General features: G+C 50.4%; 1 protein-coding gene across 2 annotated transcripts; it reads left to right on the plus strand.

The window, feature by feature from the left end:
- Positions 1–4,983: 4,983 nt before the first annotated feature.
- On the plus strand, positions 4,984–10,159 carry Irf2bp2 (interferon regulatory factor 2 binding protein 2). Of its 2 annotated transcripts, none has more exons than XM_052728491.1 (2): positions 4,984–5,983; positions 6,570–10,159. In XM_052728491.1, the coding sequence occupies exons 1-2, from the start codon at positions 5,062–5,064 to the stop codon at positions 7,283–7,285; spliced, it is 1,638 nt and encodes a 545-aa protein (XP_052584451.1). In that variant the 5' UTR covers positions 4,984–5,061; the 3' UTR covers positions 7,286–10,159. The 2 variants fall into 2 exon arrangements, with proteins under 2 accessions (XP_052584451.1, XP_052584450.1); XM_052728490.1 differs by having other exon boundaries at positions 4,985–6,031.
- The last annotated feature ends 12,192 nt before the right edge of the window (positions 10,160–22,351 follow it).

The following is a 22,351-nucleotide window of genomic DNA, read 5'->3' on the forward strand; positions in this document are numbered from 1 at the left end:
CATGTGGTTCTGGGAGATCACACTCAAGTCATCAGGCTTGGTAGCCAAGCACCCCTACCCACGGAGCCATGTCGTCAGCCCATAGGATAACGCGTGTGCTTGAAGCATCCTCCTAGCATGTCTCTGTGAGAGATGTAAGAAATACTATGGCATCACTTACTGTCTGTAGCCGTCAGAGTTGTTCGAGCACTTGGTTATCTCAACTCCCTTTGTACTACTGAATGTGACTTCGGGAAATGTTTGTTTTTAAGCCAGAAAGCTAATGAGCGGATCCTGGGCATTTAATATGTTCAAGCATTGTCCACACATCTTCCTACTGCTTATCTTTCAAAGGATTCTAGCCAGCGTGTTAAGTATACATGAAACCCACAGCCAGCTAAGAGCACTCCCTCCAGCTCTTTTCAAAAAGCCCATAGAAAGGGCCTCTGGCACGAAGGCCACTGAATCTCTTCCAGCTCTCCTGAAAATTTTCCTTGCTGATTGAGCAAGGGTGTGACCGCAATCTCTCCTTTGTCTGTTTTCCCTACTTGCTTTTTTTTTTTTTTTTTTTTCTTTTTTGCTTGGCTCTTTAAATTCCAACACAGTCAGTAGTTAACTTACATCAAGACCCCAGTCTTGCTTTCTATGGGGATCTGAATGAATGTAGACACACAGACTGGTGACAGCAGCTTCGGTGTTTATAAGTCCCTGTGATTTGATCTGCTTCTTAGACCCTCCACACACAACCCCTTTTATCACACTAAATGTCCTCTCTGCACAGGGGAGGGGGACTTCGAGGAGGTCAAACAGAGGGGGGAAAAAAAGAATATTTGGCATCTGAAAAACAGTGAAACCGTCTCACGGGTGCCATGGCGTAGAAGAAAGGCTCTTGCATCAGTTCTAGAAGGTTCATCTCTGTTGCCGTGTCCACAGTTTGTGGAAGTGTATTCCTACAAACACGGTTCTGGTTTCACCGCACTTCTGCCAACGTCAGTGAGGTGGGCAGTGCCACCCACAGAAACACACATGGCATGCTGCTGAGCTATTTTCTCCTGCACAGATGCAGAGGTCAGAGTTGAGAAAGCCTCACCACGGTTTCAACATCAGCTTTGTTTTAGTGTGTGTGCACGCACATGTGTGTGCACGTGCACACGAGTGCAGGTACAGTCAGGGGTCCATCTCTGCCTTTCCTCTTGTTTGAGGCGGGGTCTCTTGTCGCTCCTTGTTTTGGATACCAGGTCCTTGAGCCTCTGGGGGAATTCTACTGTCTCTTCCTTCCGTCTTGAAGAAACACTGAGATTACGGGCGCACTGCTTGGCTTACATGGGTTCTGGTGATTCACACTCAAACCCCCAGGCTTGTGTAGCAAGTGCTTTACCCACAGGGCCAGCTACCCCAGTCCTCAACATGCTTGTCATTGAAAGCTGCACTGTATAGAAATGACTCTGCGAATCCACATCTGAATACAGGGTGGAGCTCACAAACTTAGAATGCCATGGCATAAAGCACCCATAATCTGCGAGGGTCCTGAAGGTAGAACTCCATGTGGGTGTTCTCACAGCACGCTGCCCCATAGACAGAGGGCATATGGCTTCCAGGAATGCACAAGGGCACCTCTACTGCTGTGAGGCCTAGAGAACAGATTCGGAGTTCAGATGTTATTGTCCAAGGCTGTTGGGTGTAGGCTCAGCTCTCTTTTGCCCATGGAACTATGCATTAGAATCCTCCCCCAAATTCCTGTTTGCATCCTATCACACAGAATAGCATTTTGCCCCCAAACTGAGATCTCTATTTTAAAAGAAGAAATCGTCGGAATTACAGCCAGGAAAACTGTTGCTCATCTCGTCTCCACAGAACCCCTCCTTGCAGAGTATTTCCTTTAGTTCTTAAGACAGATCACAAGATTCCAGTGTTCTGGTTAAGCACCCGGCCCAGCCCATTGCATCTGCCTGCCTGTCCACTTAAGAATGCACACATCCACTCTGCAGCCAATCCTGTAACCTTGACTGAGCAGCAAAGCTCATCCTGACTCTTCTGGGAGGACCCGGAGCCTTAAGCAAGAGGGCAGTCTACGTGACTAAAACATACCAACTTCCTCTTTCATAAGTCGTCACATGGTGAGCTACAATTACAATTCCTGCCTTGTCTGTGCGAATTGCAGACGCATTGCCTCACCCTAGAAACCCCACTCCTGTGTGTGTGGAGGAGGCAGGCTGTAACTCCAGCAGCAGCCGCTTTGGACAAGATCCAGCTCCAGTCTGCGCCGGGAGGGAGGGGCGGGTGGGTGGAAGACAGAAACAAAGCTATGTTTACTTAGCATACATCGATTAAAAAAAAAAATCTGCTCCAGAGTTACATGAAAGGCAAGGCAGCATGAAAGGCTGTTGATACAGTATAAGGAATTGCTGCCCTGGATCCAGGACTTGCCTTAACCCCGTGGAGCCGGGTTCCTTTTTATGGAGGACAGCCCAGTCTGAAATAGCCTTTCCGTTTTCCAGCAGGCAGGCATCTCTAGGGGGAAGTTCTAACAGCTGGGTTTCGACATGAAGCCAGTGGTGTGAAATACAAAGGAAATGCCGGTCTTTTGGAGAAGTAAAGCTCCACTTAGCATTTCTCAAGGCAGACATTGTACCTCAGTAATTCTATTTCGGGCTGCAGTGGCGGCTTTCCCTGGAGAGGGCATTGAGGGCCGCTGGCAGGTGAGCCGAGCAGAATCAGGCCACGCTCTCATGCAGGGTTCTGCTTTGTTTTAACGTCTCTGTGTCTGCCTACTGGGTCATCTCATAGGGTACTGAGATGACTCTGCAGGCGGGGCAGCTTCATCTCCACTCAGGATCTCCACGGGCAAAATCACGTGCTCAGATGAGTGGCACAGGGTCTTGGAAGAGAGTGACCAGACTGACAGGTCCTGGAGCAGGTGCCCAAACCAGCTGGCACCAGCTGCTTCTGGGAATGGATCCGGGTAGGCCCCATTCCAGGCTTGGAGAGGGTGAGGCAGGCTTATGACTGGAAGGGGAGATGGGGAGGCCCTTGACGCAGGTGTACCTTCTCCGGAAAGCCCCGAGAGACGTTCAAGGTTAGCCTGTGGACGCCCTTGGCATCTGGCATTAAGCTTTCTGTGCCATCTCCAACAGGTTTATTCTTGTGCTCTGAGTAGTTCCCTGAGCCGCTTCTCTACGGGGCGTGTTTCCTCTTGTGGCTATTCTTTGAAGCAACCTGGCATTTTTCAATAGCAGCAACTGGAGAGGAACGTCAGCAGAATTTTTTTTTCCCTCCCTTTCCACCTTCCAATCCAGTTGTAGAAAAGATAATGTAATTAGTACCCTGCTCTTCCCACACTTAGCCAGCTCATTCCAGCCTTGGGGAGAGAAGTGGGCCTGTGTTGTCCACCACAAAAACGGCTCTTACACTCAGCCAAGTACGTGTGTAGGTCCCAAATGAGAGGGTCAGCCTGAGTGACCGACCACAGACAGCACACACCAATCCCTGCTCCCTATCAAAGTGTACATCTCGGAGTTCCGTCCACTCTGGGCAGCCCGCACTGCCCACGGTGGAAGGGAGCAGCGAAGCGAAACAGCCAAGCGCGCCTGCGCCCACTGGGCTAAGCCGGGTGGGACAACGGAGAGCCAAATCCACCCGCCAGCCGCACGCCCCTGGCGCACAGGGGGTAGCCGGCGCCTGGGGCTGGCCGCTCCAAGTTCGGCCGGGGTGGAGGTGGTGGGGCAGGGCCTGCGAGCCAGAGTCCGGGGGCGGGATCTGCGCCGTGACGCGGCGCGCTGCAGAACCCAGATCCCTGGAATGTGCACTAGCTCGGCTCGGCTTCAGGGCCCGCGGCGCTGGGCACGTCTGTGCGGAGCCTGCGCAGTGGTGGCGTCCCTTGCCCACGTCACGCGCTTGCCGCGCGGACCTACATAAGACGCTGGGGCGGCGGCGCCGAAGGCCGTGTTGAGCCTGGGTTGTGCATCCTCTTTTCAGTGCACGCGCAAAGGAGGCCGGGCCTGCCCGAGCGCACCAGGCCGTCCAGAGTTTGTAAAACTTAAAGGGGCAGCGACCGTGTGTTGCTTCCTCGACCAAAGCAGGGCAACGCGTGCTGATTGCGCGCGCGCGCTCAGCTTACGCCAAGTGAGACTCTTAACAGAAAAAGTCCCCAAAGCGTGCCTTGCTATGCTCGAAATCCCATGCTCAGGAGGCTGCTAGTAACCAAGCGACAAAGTGGCATTGCGTGTAAAATAAAACAGTTTGCACGATTTAATCAAAAAGGACACGGCCATGGGGTAGAGCATCCTGGCTGGGTAGGCGGGAGACAGGGGACCCCCCCAAGGGATCAGAGCAGCACACCTGCAGCGCCAGGGCCGCGCGAACTCCTGCAGCGCGTTCCAGCCCCTGCGCGCACGCGATCGAGAAAGGGAAGAATCCAGGGCGGCGCGCGCGCGAGCGCGGAGGGAGGGCGGGCGCACGGGGCCGCGCGCGCCAGGGAGGGAGGGGGCCGCGCAGGCGCCGTGCGGAGCTGTCGAAGAATCAAGTCTGTAGAAGTGGAGCGGCCGCGGCGGTAGCAGCAGCAGCAACAGCAGCGGCGCAGGAGCTGAACTGCACTGGGTGCTGTGCAGCGGTCGCGCCGGGGCCTAGGACCGAGTTGCACGCCGCCACGCGCGGCATGCCCCGCCGCTCGGACTGAGCTGCCGCGGCGGCTGCCCCGCGTCCCCCGTCCCCCGCGCGGCTCTGCGCGCCCGGCGCCACCGCGACCTGCTGCGCTCGCGGCCCGTCTTCGCCCCGGTCTGGAGGCCCGAGCCCGCGGCCCCGGCCGAGCCGCCGCCCCCGCGCACGCCGCGCCGCCCCGCCGCCCGTGGGGACCTGCAGCCGCGCCCCACCGCGCGCCCGCCGCCCCTCGTGCCCCGGGGGCGCCGCGCGGGCGCCGCGCCGGCCCGGGCTCTGCCGCCGCCGCCTCCTCGCCTGCGGCCGCCGCCGCCGCTAGTCGCGCAGACGCGGGCTTGGGCCGGCCGGCGCGCGCGCGCGGGGCCCGCGGGGGGCGGCGGCGTCCCCTCCTCGCCCGGCTCCTCCTGCAGCGCGGCAGGCTGTGCGGACATGGCCGCGGCGGTGGCGGTGGCGGCCGCGTCTCGGCGCCAGTCGTGCTATCTGTGTGACCTGCCCCGCATGCCCTGGGCCATGATCTGGGACTTCACGGAGCCCGTGTGCCGCGGCTGCGTCAACTACGAGGGCGCCGACCGCGTGGAGTTCGTCATCGAGACGGCGCGCCAGCTGAAGCGTGCTCACGGCTGCTTCTCCGAGGGCCGCTCCCCGACCGGCGCGCAGCCCGCCACCGCCAAGCCACCGCCACTGTCGGCCAAGGACCTCCTGCTGCAGCCGCCGCCGCAGCTGGGCCACGCGGGCGCCGAGGCCGCGCGCGCTCAGGCCATGGAGCGCTACCCGCTAGCGCCGGAGCGGGCCCAGCGCCTGGCCTCCGACTTCGGCACGCGTGCCGGTGCGGGCCTCCCGCAGTCGGCCGCGCCGCAGCCCACGCCGGCGAACGGCATCCTGGTGCCCAACGGTTTCTCCAAACTGGAGGAGCCGCCCGAGCTGAATCGCCAGAGCCCGAACCCGCGGCGCGCACACGCCGTGCCGCCCACCCTGGTGCCTCTGGTGAACGGCTCCGCCGCGCTGGGGCTGAGTGGCCGTGCTGCGGCCACACTGGCCGCGGTGAGTGGGACGCCGGAGCTGGGCACCCACAAACGGCCGGCGTCGGTGTCGGGTGCGGCGGAGCACGAGGCGCGTGAGCCTAGCAAGGAGAAGGCGCAGCCCGCGCACCGGAGCCCGGCCGACAGCTTATCCGGCGCGGCCGGGGCGAGCGAGCTCGGCGCCGACGGTGCAGGCAAGGGTCGAGCGCCCGGGGAGCAGGACTGGGCCAGCAGGCCTAAGACGGTGCGCGACACGCTACTGGCGCTGCACCAGCACGGCCACTCGGGCCCCTTCGAGAGCAAGTTCAAGAAGGAGCCGGCCCTGACTGCAGGCAGGTTGTTGGGTTTCGAGGCCAACGGGGCCAACGGGTCTAAAGCAGGTAGGGGCGGCTGTGGGTCGAGGGGAGAAGGGGTCGAGGGTGTGGAAGTTAGAGATAGCGCGTACGCGTGTGTGCTGAGGGAGCCACTCGTAGCATGCACGGTTTTGCTTTAGCCCAGAAACAACAAACAGCCAACTTCCTGGTCGGCCTGAGGCTGAACCAGCGCTTAGTGGCAACGTGGTTCCTTTGCTGAACCAGCACAGCAGGGATGAGTCAGAGCGGGCTGATAGGCAGCGACACGGCGTTTTCCTTTCCCAGCACATTCTTGGATGGGAGCATGAGGGCAGCAGTCACCCTTTAACCTGTCGGGGACGCTAGCGGTCACATGCTCTGGTTGGGGGTTGAAACCTTTTCAGGCAGGCTCGCATGGCTTAGCTCTTGGAAGTGGTGTGTGCAGGCTCAGAGCCCCTTGCTAAAGGAAGTGTTAGAAGGTGCATGCAGAACTTGTGTGCTAGGTGTGTTTTGGGGAGATGGGAAACGTCGCTTTGGGTACATTTCCCGTTAATTTTCCTTTTCTTCCATTCCTGTCTCTATTCAGTTGCAAGAACAGCAAGGAAAAGGAAGCCTTCTCCAGAACCGGAAGGGGAAGTCGGGCCCCCTAAGATCAATGGCGAGGCTCAGCCTTGGCTGTCCACTTCCACAGAAGGGCTCAAGATCCCCATCACCCCGACATCCTCTTTTGTGTCTCCACCACCCCCCACTGCCTCTCCTCATTCCAACCGGACCACACCGCCTGAAGCGGCTCAGAACGGCCAGTCCCCCATGGCAGCCCTGATTTTAGTAGCAGATAATGCTGGGGGCAGTCACGCCTCGAAAGATGCCACCCAGGTTCACTCCACCACCCGGAGGAACAGCAGCAGCCCGCCCTCCCCATCCGCTATGAACCAAAGAAGGCTTGGCCCCAGAGAGGTGGGGGGCCAGGCCACCGGCAGCACAGGAGGACTGGAGCCGGTGCACCCTGCCAGCCTCCCAGACTCCTCTCTGGCGGCCAGCGCCCCCCTGTGCTGCACCCTCTGCCACGAGCGGCTGGAGGATACCCACTTTGTGCAGTGCCCATCTGTCCCTTCGCACAAGTTCTGTTTCCCTTGCTCCAGACAAAGCATTAAGCAGCAGGGCGCTAGTGGAGAGGTCTATTGTCCAAGTGGGGAGAAGTGCCCTCTGGTGGGCTCCAACGTCCCCTGGGCCTTCATGCAAGGAGAGATTGCTACCATCCTCGCCGGAGATGTGAAAGTGAAAAAGGAGAGAGACTCGTGACTTTCTGCGTTCAGAAAAGCCCACGGTTACCTTTAACTCAAAACTTCTTGAACTGTATATAAATCTCCATATATATATATATATAAATATATATATCCAAGACAAGGGAAATGTAGACTTCATAAACATGGCTGTATAATTTTGATTTTTTTTTGAATACATTGTGTTTCTATATTTTTTTTTGACGACAAAAGGTATGTACTTTAAAAGGCATTTTCTTCTTTTGTTGACGTTATTAGGCTGTCTGCTTGACTGGTGACAGTTGCTGTTCTATGTAGGCTGTGACTTGGCTGCTCTTTTCTTTTTCTTTCCTCTCTTTTTTTTTTTTTTTTTTTTTTAAAAAGAGCACTTGGCAAACAAATGCTTCTAGCCGTATTTGTATGCACTTATTTTAAAAAAGAAAAAAAAAAGCCAAATACATACATTTTTCTGACATTGTAAGATTGCCTTACCGTCTTGTCTGTCTGTCATTCCTCATTGCTGGCCCCTCTCTCAGGCTGGAGGTCAGTTGGTGGAGAAGGAAGGGAGGGAGTGAAAGGGGGCACTTTTGTCAGAAGGGCATGCCGCTGAGAGGTGTCACCCACCTTCAGGCCCTCTCAGAGGGTGGGGAAATGGGGTTTGAATCCCGTCTTGTTAATGGTTCAGTTCTTGCAATATTGATAGTCAGAGGTGCTGCTGAAAGGTTTGCAGGATGGCGTGTCTGGGAGGTTTTTGTTTTTGTTTTTACTGAAGGCAAGTTGACTGATGTTCGCTCTGCCCATGTGACCAGTTGTAAGGTTTCCATGCTGCATGCTCCTTGGTTGCCCCGCTGGTGTTTTAATAGTTGTAAAGGGTGGTGTGCAAATAAGATGGCCTTGCTGCCGTCTTACAGCAGAGCCCAGGCTCTGCAGCGCCACTCGGCCTTCCCGAACACTCTAGGGCCTTTTACAATTGCTGTTGCAGGCCAGGTGAACTCGTGGGATTGGTTTCGTTTCTGTTGCGTGTTTTTGTTCTGTTCTGGTTTGTTCCTTTCATTTACCTGTCCTGTCCCTGTGGCCATTGCTGTTGTTCCCACACCCTGTCGTAATGAGTGCTCACTGGTGCAGTGTGTACATTGACAGTTACGGCCCTGGGTGCTTCGAGGACCTGTGGGCATCTCAGTGGTGGGGCCCACTGTGGGTGGAGGAAGCCTGTCAGTTTCCTTCTTCGGTGTGCCTGAAGTAAGAAGTGAATATTACTGTTCTGGAAAAAAAAGATAAACTAGTGAAAAGTACAGACATGAAGGGTTTTTACATAAGCAAGCCCCACCTCTCCCAACTATTTTTAGAAGCCTTTTGTAAACTAATTTCTTTCGATCACTGTTTTGCATTGGTGAAGTGATTGTTTTTAATGTAAACAACAACAGGTCACTAGTTATTAGTAGTGGTCGCCCCTTATTGATGCTGGTTTTTTGGGTTTTTTTGTTTTGTTTTTTTAATTCCCCTTTGTGCTGTTTTGGTTTAATGTCAACAGGAACACTACCCTAAACCCTGAGGTGCAGGTGTTTATAACTTGGCCTTGTAAGCTCAATCTTGGCTTCTAAGTCTGCTATGGTTTGTGGTGTTTTTCACAGCCTAGATTCCATTTTAATTTGAAAACATAGGTTATCACCAGCTTGGGATCATTTCTAGTTATTTGGTCTTTTTTTTTTCCATTTTTTTCTTAAAGGTGGTTTCTTTAGTAGTCAAGTTACTAACGCTTGAAAACCAGTGACACTGCACCAAATACAGTATTTCTTGTTGTGTTTTCCGTGAGTGCACCTCATCCTCCAGGCTCTTGTTACCAGTCATTGTGATGTTACAGACAGGCTTGCATGATAGACCAGTTTGTCGTTACTGTGACTCAGATCCAACTGGTCTCTGAGGCGGATGTACACACACAGAGCAGAGTCAGTTTCACCTGCCCATAAAGACGTTTGTGAAGGACCCAGCTCTAATGGTCTGTAGTATAAATGTGTTTCTAAGCACTTTATTATAAACTGGAATTTGACCTCATAGATGTTACAACTAGATTAGTCATTTGACCTAATTTGCTGTGGCTGTCTGTATCTTTTGCAATCTCAACACAGATAAGCTCTCCAAAAACATGAATAAAGAACCATCCTGCCGAATGGGAGAAGTCTGTCCAGCTGCGGAAAAGGCCACCTGTGGTTTCTCTGTGCTAGTGGCAAAGGAGGCAAAACTTGACCTGTTTTAAAGGGGGTGCACTTTTGAGATGAAGGGCCCGTGTGCATCTGCCCAGCTTTGGGTGGCCTTCAGAAGACTTGTAGCCAGAGTGTTGTCCTGGAGGGGGTGGGGTGGGGTGGGGGGAGTCTTTCTCTGGCCTACTCTAAAACCGGTCACCTGGGCACCTGGGTTGATCTTTTCTTGTCCTTGATGACATTGTGGATGTTGTCCACAGCTGGATAGATGATGTCAGAGTCCCAACACTATTCCAGCCGTGACTTTAATACTCAGAATATTAGGGGATGGGGTGTCAGCAGTCCCGTTTTGCTTTAACAAATTATAGACTTTCAACAGATATAGTTAGTGTCTTTCATGTGGCCTCACTCTGAAGTTATGAGAACGTACACATGGTTTACAGCTTTTCTATATATCTTTTCCTGGCCACCAAGTGTTTTGAAAGTGTGCCACCTTTTAACCTTTGCTTTTTTTTTAAGTTGAAGGTGATAATTTTTCTATATATGATGAAACTCATGTCTACTGAAATAAGTGTAATCTTAGCTATCAACATTATATTTTAAAACCATGCTATGGAAATATCACCTGCGTTCTGTCATTTGTCAGATTTACAGTACGTTTTTTTTTTTTTTCTTTTAGCATTAAATAAAAATAAAATTGGGAGCACTGAACGTTTTCCAAGGCCTTTTTTAATTTTTTAAGCCAAGCTTAGGGTGGCTGTTACGTTACTTGCTGGACTGAAGGATGGATGGGGTTGGGGTTTGCAGGAGAGTGAGATAAAGGACTACAGAGCAGCTCTGGGAGAAAGGAGCCAGGGGAAAGGGCAGCGGGAGGGACACAGATAAGAGCTGGGCAGAGGTCATCTGGGAGATGCTTGTTTGTTTTTCAACTGGCTGGTGAGCATGCCACTCCGCAAGAGGGGGTTGGAAGGAACAGACTGGGGACACTGAACTCAGTCTGTCCCGACCTGGATCTGCTCTTTGAAAAGCTTTGTGATAACCACCATCCTGGGCCATAGAGTACATTGATGGTGGGGGTGGGGTCTACATTTGGGAAAGCTGTGGAATGGAGTGGGAGGTGAAGCCACGGGGCAAGCTTGTTTAGGTGTGGAGCCGCAGGTGTGTTTAACTGGTGCCCATCTCCACGTAGTACGGAATTCCCGCAGGGCACATGTTTTGATCTCTTGACCTATGGCTGGGAAGACTGATAGGAAGCTGAAGTTTAGGAAATGCGAGGCTAGAATATACAGAGTGGCTGTATGTTTTAAAATGACATCAGCAGCATCTTTGGGGGGCGGTCCCATATATTTTTAATTTTTGCCATTAGTCCACTGAACGCATTTTTCAAAAAACAATAAATGTGACTTTTTCACTTAATAAAATAACAAATAGGTTAAACAGCTTTGTTTTTCTTCAAAATGCTAGATTTTTTTAGACAGTGTCTCTTGGAGAAGTCACTTACAGATCTTCAAGACGGACCTTCCAAGGATAGACATCAGTGATTACATCCAGTGTTTTCAGCTCGATTCTTGATGTGGGGAGGAAAGAGTTAAAAGAATTTGGGAATCCTGGTTCTGAGACAAGTCTTCATTACTCAGTCGTTTTGCATATGATTTATAGATTTATTTGAAGAGTGAAGTGCCCATCTTCCTGATTACTGAGTATTCATGGAATCCTTGAGCAAAATGTTCAGTTTGGGTAGCTACCGTTAGTCCCAAGTCACCCTCCTCTGCTTGCCCTCTGTTCACAGGAAACTAGAAGACATGCCCTTCCTTGGTCATAGACCAAGGTCAGACGCTCTGTGAATGGAATTCATACTCATTTCATCATCTAGGGTTCTAGATCCAGGGCTGTGGTTAAGTGCTACTGCTTAGGCCCACAGTATCAGAATTAAAGAGTACAAACAGAAATGTAAGATTCCTAGACTGTCCACCATGTAGGTCTTTCCTTCCTGTTTCTGGGGACAACCTGCATCTTCAGCCTGGCTGAACACCCCCCCCTTTCCTCTGAGACACAAAAATAAAACATGTAGCTTATCAGCTAAGAAACTGGAAGTTGGAAATGACTGGGTTTATGGATTAGCACTGAATGTCTCTGAACTCCCAGGTAAATGGGTACTTGGGGAACCACACTCCCCCTGTTGATCAGTATTAAGAATGTACAGGGCTGAAGGAGTAGGTCAGTAGTAGAGTGCCTGTCTAACATGCATGAGGCCCTGGGTTCAAGAACAGCACTAAAGAAACAACTCATCAGTGAACTTTTTAACCCCATGTCAGCCTGATTTAAGACCAATTCCCTTTATTACAGCTTTTTAAAAAAGACTATTAAATTGTATGGAGGCGTGTGTGTGTGTGTGTGTGTGTGTGTGTGTGTGTGTGTAAGTCACAACACTGTATGCCTCTTAGTGGGACTGCGCAATATAAAGCAATCCATGCAACAAGAAAGATGGTAGGGCAAAAGTACCGTAGAGACAGATAGTGATACTGAATTATTTAGACATGGTATCATAAAGGCTGTTCGTTAAAGACAGTCTCATTGTGAAGTCCTGGAACTTGCTGTGTAGATCAGGCTGGCCTCGACTCAAAAAAGATCTGCCTCCCTCTGCTTCCTGAACTCTGGCGTTAATGGCATGTAACACCACACCTGGTTAAAAAGTTTTCTTTTGAATGAAAAAGAAAAAACCCAATAACTACTGACGTGGTATAAGTTTCTTCTATGGTACCACCTTCAATCTGGGAAAATCAAAGGCTGGCCCTTTATAACTCGCCACCTTAAAACTAAACAACTTGCCTCCAGTGGGAGTAGACTATCTCATGATCATCGGAGATGTCTCCCTCCCACATTAGATTAGATCCAGAGACCAAGATGACAGAATTCCCAGGGAGAATTCAGAGCACCAGGTATGGATTGGCCTTTGAATGGGGCTACAGAACTCAGATGGCAAAACACACACAGCATATCCTCCACGACAAGCTAAAACACCCTGTATAGAGTCATACCGCCACATTTGAATATTTCTAAATATAGTGTACATTTTGGGCCAAATAACTTGTTACATAATCTGGAGATCTCACCCCTTAACCACTCTTACTTAGCAATTAGTAATTCTAAGGAAGTCATCAGCACCAGCTAACTGTTCAGATGCTCACCAGGGAACAGGTACTGGGCACGGATGAGTCAAATTTTGTTCAGTGTGCATGTAGGTAAAAACAACCTTAGCAAATATTTAGGTCACTGCAGATTTCTCTGCCACTTAGAAAACATCTTTCCTGCGGCAGCACAGTGTCTTCTGAACTGTACTTATGTGGTTGTGTCTTCAGAAAACAGCAGAAACAGCATTTCAGCACAGCTAAGGGTCCCGATTTATCTTAAATGTATAGGGTTTTTTTTTTTGCCGTTTTATTTTTTTAAGTGAGTCACAAATTATGTTCTTTTACGTTACAATTTTTCAGGTATGCTATCAAAAGATCTGCAGAAAACATGTAAGGATTGCTGGGATCCACCTGAGTTAGCACTTTATAGCCATCTTGGATTGGGTTGCTACCGGGAAAAGGCTGCTGGGGTGGGGTGGGGGTGGGGGGAGCTCCGCCCAGACTGGAACCTGTATACCCCATTTTGTTATTTGTGCTGCCAACAGCAATTCAATTAGCCTTTGGGGCGATAAAAGATAAAGATTTATTGTACCCCATATACAACTGAAATCAGAATTTCACAGGCGGGTCACAGTCGTTAGAGACACTGTTCTCCTAATAAGCACCATATGGGTGTCTGCCACCATTCCTAAACACCCCCAAGCAGGCACCTTAAGCTACAGCCCAATTTAGATCCTACTTGTGAGGTTAGGGTCAAAGCCAGCGGTGGAAAGGCCCCTTCTCGGGGCTAAGGATACCGTGGCGCTCTTCCTACCAGGAGTATGGAAAGCAGAGTTGAGGCTAACTCCCCACACGAGAGAACGGAGTGTCCTATCGTTTGTATACCGAGCCAGAGCAGCTTTCTGACCTAGGAACAGAGTCAGACGTGCATGCGCACAATGCATGCATTGTGCAGCGTACAACGGCCATGCTTTTGGCGGAGCATCAAAGCGGCTGCTTCGGTCTGCCGCATCTGCGCACAATCGCGGAGCCCGGGTCGCACGGGGCGGGGTCAGGCTGGGGCTTTTCCTTTTCCCTTTTTAACTTTGCGTGGCAGTTTTGAAGGCTCAGGGTTTTGTTTTTTGTTTTTTGTTGTTTTTTTTTTTAAACCAGGAAGCCTCCAGTCCGGCCAGCCCTAGTCGCTCTTACAAAAAGAACGGGGTCAGGCCCACGAGGAACACACGGAACTGAACTCGCCGCGTGGAGGTCTTCCACTCCCTAACTGACCCGGGGCCATAGCCGAGCACGTGGCGTCTGGAGGTCCCTGGGAAAAAGGAAAAGCTCTGGTGTGCCTGCCTGGCCCCTGCGTGCCCCGTCCTGCCCTGCCCCACTGTGTGCCTGCTCCACGAACCCCTACTTTGCCTCCTGCGTGCTGGGCTCCACTGTGTCCCCCGCTCCGCCCCGCCCCGCCATCCTCCCCCCAGTCCACGGACCCGCTTCCCCACTCGGCAGGCCCCGCCCCGCTCCATAGGCCCCGCCCCTCCACACGGGCGGCGCCCTGCGCGCCAGCTGCCGCGCTAAAATTAGCGTCCCGCGCGTGAGTTGGCGCCCGCAGGAATGCGCGCGCAGGCCGGGGCTACGCGTGCTGCACCAAATAAAGTCAAAGGCTCGTCTGGCGAGCGGGGCTCCGGCGCCTGGGGCCCCCGAGGGTCACACGCGGCTGCTCGGGGCCGCCAGCGGGTGCTGGGGGGATTTGCGAAGTTTACAGAAAGCTCCGGACAAACGCGGTTCCAAATGTCATTCCGTTTTTGGAAACCATCATGCCGCGTTTTTAGGGCTGTAGCTATAATAAGCCAAATGTTCCATGCTGGTGCAGTAAACATGCGTGTCTAAGGGACATCCGTGTGAGCAGAGAGCATATCCACGCTGGACCGTCTTCAAAGTGCATTTAGGAAGCAAACCTCAGGACACGTCCACGCGGGAGTTCCCAAGTCCGATCAGGCGCTGTATCAGCTGGCTGTTCACTCGGACGTACTTTGATGATGGAACAGATTTAAAATGAGAATATACGTTTGAGGTGCTATACAGTTAACTTCTGATTTTGCGAATTGTTCAATTTAATGCTCTGCAGTACCACAAAAAAGAAAAAGGAAAAAAAAAACCCATGTTATTATTATTATTATTTTTAAATACCTGGAATCCCAGCACTGTTTAGGCAGAAGGGTCATAAGTTCAAGGCCAGCCTGCCCTACATAGTGAATCCTTGTCACAGAAGGAATAAGGGGGGTGCATATGATGACATTTCTCCGTCAGAGTAGATTGTGCCTAACCCAGTGAGGTATGGACCTCTCTCTTTCAGGCCTGAATGACGTAATAGCTTGCCATTGCTTAACCATCCGGTGTAGCGCAGGGATGGGACACAAGAGTTTTGTGTCTAGAATCCTACTCACAACTTGCCTGAAGACTCTGCTCAGGCACTGAGAGGCAATTGTGATGGAAATCAAAGGCAGAGTGCCCACATTTTTTCCAGGCTTCCTGGTTCAAACTTCTAGGAGAAAATTCCTGCTCTTTCCCTGTGGTTGTGTGTCTAGAGCCAGAGGCTGTTCTCATGGGAACACACGAGAGTTCTGTGCTAAGACCTGAAGTCTAAATTCCCATGGGAACATACCTCTGTATTGCCCATGCTGCACACGGCAGCTGCCACATGGGGCTGGGAAATCTTCATAGACCATGAGCATCTCAGGGCATGTCTTATTAAAACAACAAAACAATGCACCATGTATTCACCTCAGAGAGGGACAGTCTCCGTGACAGGGTTCTGATCTTTATGTATCCATCCGAAAAAGCACTGGGTGCTGGGTAACACCAAATACACACTCTCCATTATTACATGAACGTGGCTAATAAGGAGTCCCCCCTGAAACACTGGAGAGCAGGGCTCCCCCTGCTGTACTCACTCCCAGAGAGCAGGATCCTACAGGCTGCCTCCTGCTGGGGGTCAAAGGGTATTTTTCAGTGGGTGTCAATACCATACTCCGTGCAATCTTATTTCATCAGTGACCTTGGGGAATAAATGACTTCATTGGAGATGAATTATAAATACGATCCACAAATAAAGGAGGTGAATGTTTTTATAAAAATAACTCCTGCTCAGAGGTATTCATAGGCGGCCTACTGTTAAGCCAACAAGGCAGTCTACATCAGTTCATATATGACTTTAAAAGCAAGGACTGCATTTGTGTGGCTGTGAGGGAGGATGGACACTGTATTTTTTTAAAAAAAATATTAAACAATGAAGCAATAAAAGTATATGGGGGGCATCAAAGAACCCTATCACTAGAATAACTTCAGGGAAGATGTTGTATTTGCAAAATTTCATTTTATTTTCTTAAGAGTCAAACATCTTTGCCCTGGGGCCAATGGATCCATAAAAAACATGGAAAGTCATGAAGAGTTGGTCAACCACAACTTTGTAGCTTGAGGAGGAACTTAGTCAAGGTGTCGGTGGCAAACCAGGCCACCCAGTTAGTCACAGGTGCTTCTCTTGTGGTGTCTGCTGAGGTTGTGGAATGCTGAGAGGAGGTGGTGACTCTCCATGGCCCAGATGAATCCCAAACATTGAAGCAGGGAAGAGATGGCATGTTTAAGAATGGAGACCGGAGAGAAAGCTTCCAGCAAACGGACATCCGCTCACCGTGTTTCATTTTTCACTCACTGGGTCTCTGAATATTTCCCTCCAGGCACATGCTTCCTGGTAAAGAATGAGGACTGAGGAGATGACTCAGTTGCTGAAGTGTTTTCTGTGAAAGCAGGAAGACCCGAGTTGGTATCTTAGCACCCATGCAAAAAGCTGGGTGTGTTGGTACACAATGTAATCTCAGAAACAGGAACATCTCTGGGCTCATTGGCCAACCATTCTAGCCAATCAGTGGGCTTCAAATTCACTGAGAAACTATGACTCAAAAATAAGGTGGAGAGCCATAGAAGACACACAGCACTGACATTTTGCCTCCACACATGTATACAAGGATATGTACACTTGCATACACATGTGTGTATGCGCACACATACTCACATATACACATGCTTACCCACATTCCCACCCACCCACACAAAGAATATGGGCTAGGGTCAGATGGCTTAAACTTACATGCTGCTTTCCTCTCTTTCTAAACTTCTGTGTTTAATCTTCTGAGAAATGGGTTAAGGATGCCTTACCTCTTGGGTTCATAGAGGGATTAATAGACAAAGTGAAATAGTACACATTCCATGATGCCTGCTATACACATAGTTTAATGCTTGGTGACTTGATTAGGGAGGTGTAAAAAGAAACAGTGTCTTCAGGTTTTTACAGAAATGACAGTTCCCCTGCCACCCCCTTGGCAGTCCCTTCTCACCCCCCTGTTTGAGTGCCTCTGGACTCACTCCTTTCTGTCTACTTTTCCTCTCTGGTCATGTCATCCAGCATCAAATGTTAAAATCATATTTACATACAAACTTCCTCCAAAACATCTCTAGACTCAACTTCCCCCTTTGGTACCAACCAGACTATGCCAAACTACTTGCTCAACATATTCAGTGAGCTGTCTAGTTGGCATTTTAAACTCGGCGTGACACATCCAAAATCAAGCTCCTCTTCTCCCCCCTCCCTCTCTCCTTCCCTCAGTTTTCCCCATCTTTGGGGAAGTCAAGATCACCTTCCCATTGCTTGGGCCATAGACCTTGAGGTGACCTTTCTCGGGGTTTTATCATAACTGTCCAGTCACTTAGCACATCCTTGTGACTACACATCAAACATATATTCAGTAACCAGACATGGTGGCATAAACATGTAATCCTAGCTCTTGGGAAGTGGAGGCTAGAGGATCAGAAGTTCAAGGCCACTGTCAGTAATATAGCTAGTTCCAGACCAGACTGGGCTACATAAGACCCTGTCTCAAGTGTGCAAGAAGAAAACAAACGACTCGTTCAAAAGCCACTGCCATGCTTCATCTAGAATACTACATATGCTTCAGAACCCTCTTCCAGGTTCTGCCCATGTGTCTACAGCTTATTCTCAAGTTCAGCAGCTGGATGAACCTTTCAAATATGGGTCCTAGGAATGGAGTGAAGGCTCAGCAATTAAGAGCACTGGCTGCTTTTCCAGAGGACTGGGGTTTGATTTCCAGCACCAACATGGTGGCTCACAACCATCTGTATCTCCACTTCCAGGGGGCTCCGATGCCCTCTCCTGGCCTCCGTGGGCACTGCACACAAGGGATGCACAGACATGCAGGCAAAACACACAATAAAATTAACCTTTAAAAAATTTTAATGTAGGTCTGATCTTTGATTTTCTTTCTCCTTTATTAACATCCCTCCAGCGTCCTTTAAAAAAATCCTTCAATGTCAGATACAAAGGCTTACAAGGCTTTGCTACCTTCCAGACATGGTTACTGTCCTTGCTCATTCCGTTTTAGCTTCATGGCTTCCTTGTTCCTCAAATTCCCAAGTGTGCTCCTTCTTCAGGATCTTTGAGTACAATCTCTACCTGGAATACTTTTCTACCAAGTCCGTACGTATTAAACTGTTACCCATCGCTCTCACCAAATACCCAAAGCTGAGTACTTTATAAAGAAAAGAGTTCTATTTAGCTCACAGTTGTTTTTTCAGTTTGTTTTCTAGAGGGTCTCACATATCCCAGGCTGGCTTTGAGCCCCCTTTGTCGCCAAGGATGACCTTAACTTCTGATCCCTCGGCCTTCCTTTCCAGGTACTAAGATTATAGGCATCCGCCATCACACCCCATTTATGGGGTCCTGGGGGTTGAACCCAGAGCCTCATGCATCCTAGACAGCACTCTATCAAGTGAGAAACATCTCCAGCCCCTTAGTTCACAGTTTGGAAGGCTGAAAAGCCAAGATGGGCAGCTTCACTAGTTTGGCCTCAGTACCTCAGGTATAGAGGGACTGTTTTATCAACAGGATAGAAGAGCAACCATGAAAAACACACCCTGAACCAGAAAGTAACACAAACACCATGGCTTGTTATTTAACTTGGTGTTGTCTATCCATCCCAGCTTTGCTTGAGTGATCACATTAGTGCTCCTTGTCACATGTAAGTTACAACCCAGGGACCAGTGTTAGGTCAACTCCCTTGATCAGTTCCCCTGTGACCTGACTGTGTTTCCAAACCCTCATGGGGCCTAAAGTACAGAGTTTTCTGAGATCTGATTCTCATGGTTCAGCTGTAGTTGGAAGTCACTGGGTCTTGTGTGAGCAGGACCTCTGCCATGAGGTCCACACCAAGAGCCGAGAGGTCAAAGGTTCCTGGAGAGGCTACAGCTGTTTCTTGTGGCAAGGCTAAGAGGAACTGCCAGCGTGACCTGCTGTCCTTCACACTTGGCCTTATGGGAAGGTTGCACGGGACAGAGGAAGTGAGGATACGGGAAGAGAAAAGACTGGAAGTAATGGCTGCCAGAGGCCATAATGTGCTGCATGGAGAAGCTATGAACGTGAGTGTCGTAATTCAGCCATGCTTAGCGTTTCACGGGATTGTCAACAATGCCCAACTGCTTTATAGTACCTTATAAATATTTTTGTAAGACACCACAGAGACACTGGGGAGATGGTCCCCCTGTCAGGAGGGAAGTAATAAAGGGTATGAGTGCCTAGAGGAAAAGAAAGTAAACCGCCCTGGCTCCCCAGTCCCATCATGGAGGCTCCCATTTATTCAGTCCCCAGACCAATCCAAGGCATGAATAAGGACTCAAATGCCTCCCCAGACCCAGGATCACCCTATACCACTCAGTTCCCATGTACTAAGTCTTCTTCTTCACCCAGGCCCAGGTCCCTGTTCTTGGAAAGCTTCTAGAAGGTTCCATGGTCCTTAAACCTTGGCTCTCATGGACTACTTCCTTCTCTTGTCCCATGTTGCCAAGATACTGGGCTCCACCTTGGTTTGTCTGAGTCCCATCAGGTTACCTTCACCTCCAGGCCTCCTTTAGAAATGGAGATTCCTATAAGTCTAGGTCCTGAGATGAGGGATTTTCTGCCTGCCCTGGGCTCCCTGTCACCTTGCACTGTCTACCTAATCTGACCCCACGACCTTATCTTGGATTCTTTTCTGAAGAACCCAAGACCTTTGGAGCCTAAGGACACATTCTCTCACCCCAGCATCACCTCTGAAGTCAATGTCCCAGGGCCTGTCCCATCCTAGTGAACACATCTGGTGTCACTGGATTAAGTGGCATTTTCAAGAGGAAGAGAACTACTACAACACACACATCTATACAGAGAGAGAGAGAGACACTATTATTATTTTATATTCTTAAAGATCTATTTACTTTTCTTTTATGTATATGGGTGTTTTGCCCACACATATGTCTGTGCTGGGAATCGAATCCAAGTCCACTGGAAGGGCAGCTGTGTTCTAACTTCTGAGCCGTCTCTCCAGCCCCATTACAGTTTTTTGGGGCAGGGTCTCAATATGGAGCTCAAGTTGGCCTTTACCTCACTGTTGAACCCAGGCTGGCTTCCGACTCAATGTGATTCTGCTGCCTTAGTCCCACACGTGCTAGGATGAGAGGTGTGACTCACCACGCCTGGACCTTTTCTCACCCTCTTCGGGAGACTGAGGGGGCTCTCACCATGGTGTGCATGCAGCGTCACAGGGCAGTTTGCCGGAGTCGGTTCTCTCCTTACACCGTGTGCGTTCCAGGGGTTGAACTCAGGTCATCAGGCATGGGGGCCTTTACCCACTGAAACATCTCATGGGCCCTTTTTAATTTTTAAATATTTAAGTGTGTGTGTGTGTGTGTGTGTGTGTGTGTGTGTGTAGATCCCAAAGAAGCCAGAGGAGGGAAACAAATGCCCTGGAGCTGGAGTTACAGGTGGCTGTAAGTCACCTGATGTGGATGCTGGGAACCAAATTTGGGTTCTCTGGAAGGCGAGTGAGTTCTTAATCACTGAGCCTTCTCTTCAGCCCCAGCTCCTTCTTTTTATTTTTGAAATGTTTGGGGATTTTTTTTTTTTTTTTTTTTTTTTTTTGGTTTTTCGAGACAGGGTTTCTCTGTAGCTTTGCGCCTTTCCTGGAACTCGCTTTGGAGACCAGGCTGGCCTCGAACTCACAGAGATCCGCCTGGCTCTGCCTCCCGAGTGCTGGGATTAAAGGCGTGCGCCACCACCGCCCGGCTGTTTGGGGATTTTTAAGTCAGGGTTTTGCAGCATAGCTCAAACTGGCCTTGGACCCAGGACTTTGCAAGCACTCTAATTACAGGCAAGGCCCTGCACCTGGTAAGAGAGTTATTCTAAAGGGTCAATTCACAGAGGGATGCGGAAACAGGTGAGTGGGTAAGAGCACTGACTGCATAAACATGAGGACCTGAATTCGAACCCCCAGAACTTACATATAAAGCCAGATATGGCAGCGGCACACTCATCTGTAACCACAAGGCCGTGAGGGCATAGACTGGGAACTGGTAGGGTTTGCTAGCTGCCAGCCTAATTCCAAGCTTAGAGAGACACTGTGTCTCAAGGGAATACAGTGGACAGTGATAGAACAAGACACTTGGCATCCTTTTCTATCCTCTATGTGTGCACATGTTTACAATTAATACTAGTGAAATCTAAAAATAATAAATAAATACATTTATACGCCTCCACAGAAGTTTCCATGTTTGACCAAACAATTGGACACTCTATCCCAGCCAAAATGACATAAAATTAATCATCATCATGGCCACTTTTCTGGGTGTCTTAGTTAGTGTTTCTATTGCTATGAAGAGACACCATGATCATAACAACTTTTTAACTTTCTTTTTATTTATTCTTTGTGTCTTTCACATCATGCATCTCTGTCCCATTCATTTCCCATCCCTGTGTATCCACCCTCTGCCCTTGCAGCCTCCCCCCCCCCCCCCCGCCGCCAATAAAACTTAAAAGAAAAAGGAAGGGGAAAAAAATCTTCTTGGAAGCTGTAGTGTGACACAGTGAGTCACACAGTAAACCCCTTTGTCCAGACATCTTTACTTGCAAGTGTTCATTGCAAAGAGCCACTGGTCTGGTTCAAGGCCTCCAGTTTCTGCTACTCTATCTATGCTGAACCTCACTGCAATGCCTCTTGGTTGTCCTGCTGTTGCCCTGTGTTGTGGAAATCCTGCAGCTTTGGGTCTGCAGGACCAGTACCTTCACCTGTTCCAGCAGATCACAGATGGGGTGGATGTTGGGGTGGGCCAACCCATAATCTTGGTTCTGGGCCTGGGTAGTTGCAGGGTTGGTCAGCCCTCCAGCTCTCCCTTGTCCTTGCCACCAGGATGAGCTCTCCTGCATTGCCTTAGTGAGTTCACCCTTTACAGCTATGAGCAAGGGGCAGGGCCAGCTCTCCTGTCCGCAGGGTCAGGTCTCCCACGCTTACACCTACAGGGCCAGCTCTACTGTGTTGCCCAGGCACGGGCGTAGGGATCACTCTCCTGAGTGCTGCAGCAGATGAGGGCAGGGCTAGCTCTCCTGCTGCTCTCATGACCTCAGAGCCAGCTCTCCTACCTGCCTCAGGTGTTGATGGGGGTGGGGGCTGAAATATGACATCTCTCTCACACCCATACCTCCACATGACAGGTGAGTAATGGGGACAGCTCTTCCATGCTCACAATATCAGGGCTAGCTCACCCACACCTCTGCCAGGGGAGTTGGCTCTAGTGTGCTGCTCACGAGAGGTGCGGGGCCTGCCCTCCCAAGTGTTGTAGCTGGTGGATGGCAGGGGCAGCTCTCCAGCCCTTCTGACCTTGGCCAGTTCTCTCAAGTTGCCTCACACATTGATGGGA

This window comes from Peromyscus californicus, unplaced genomic scaffold, assembly GCF_007827085.1.
Source record: "Peromyscus californicus insignis strain IS unplaced genomic scaffold, ASM782708v3 Scaffold_8__1_contigs__length_139910024, whole genome shotgun sequence".
Classification (NCBI taxonomy): Eukaryota; Metazoa; Chordata; class Mammalia; order Rodentia; family Cricetidae; genus Peromyscus; species Peromyscus californicus.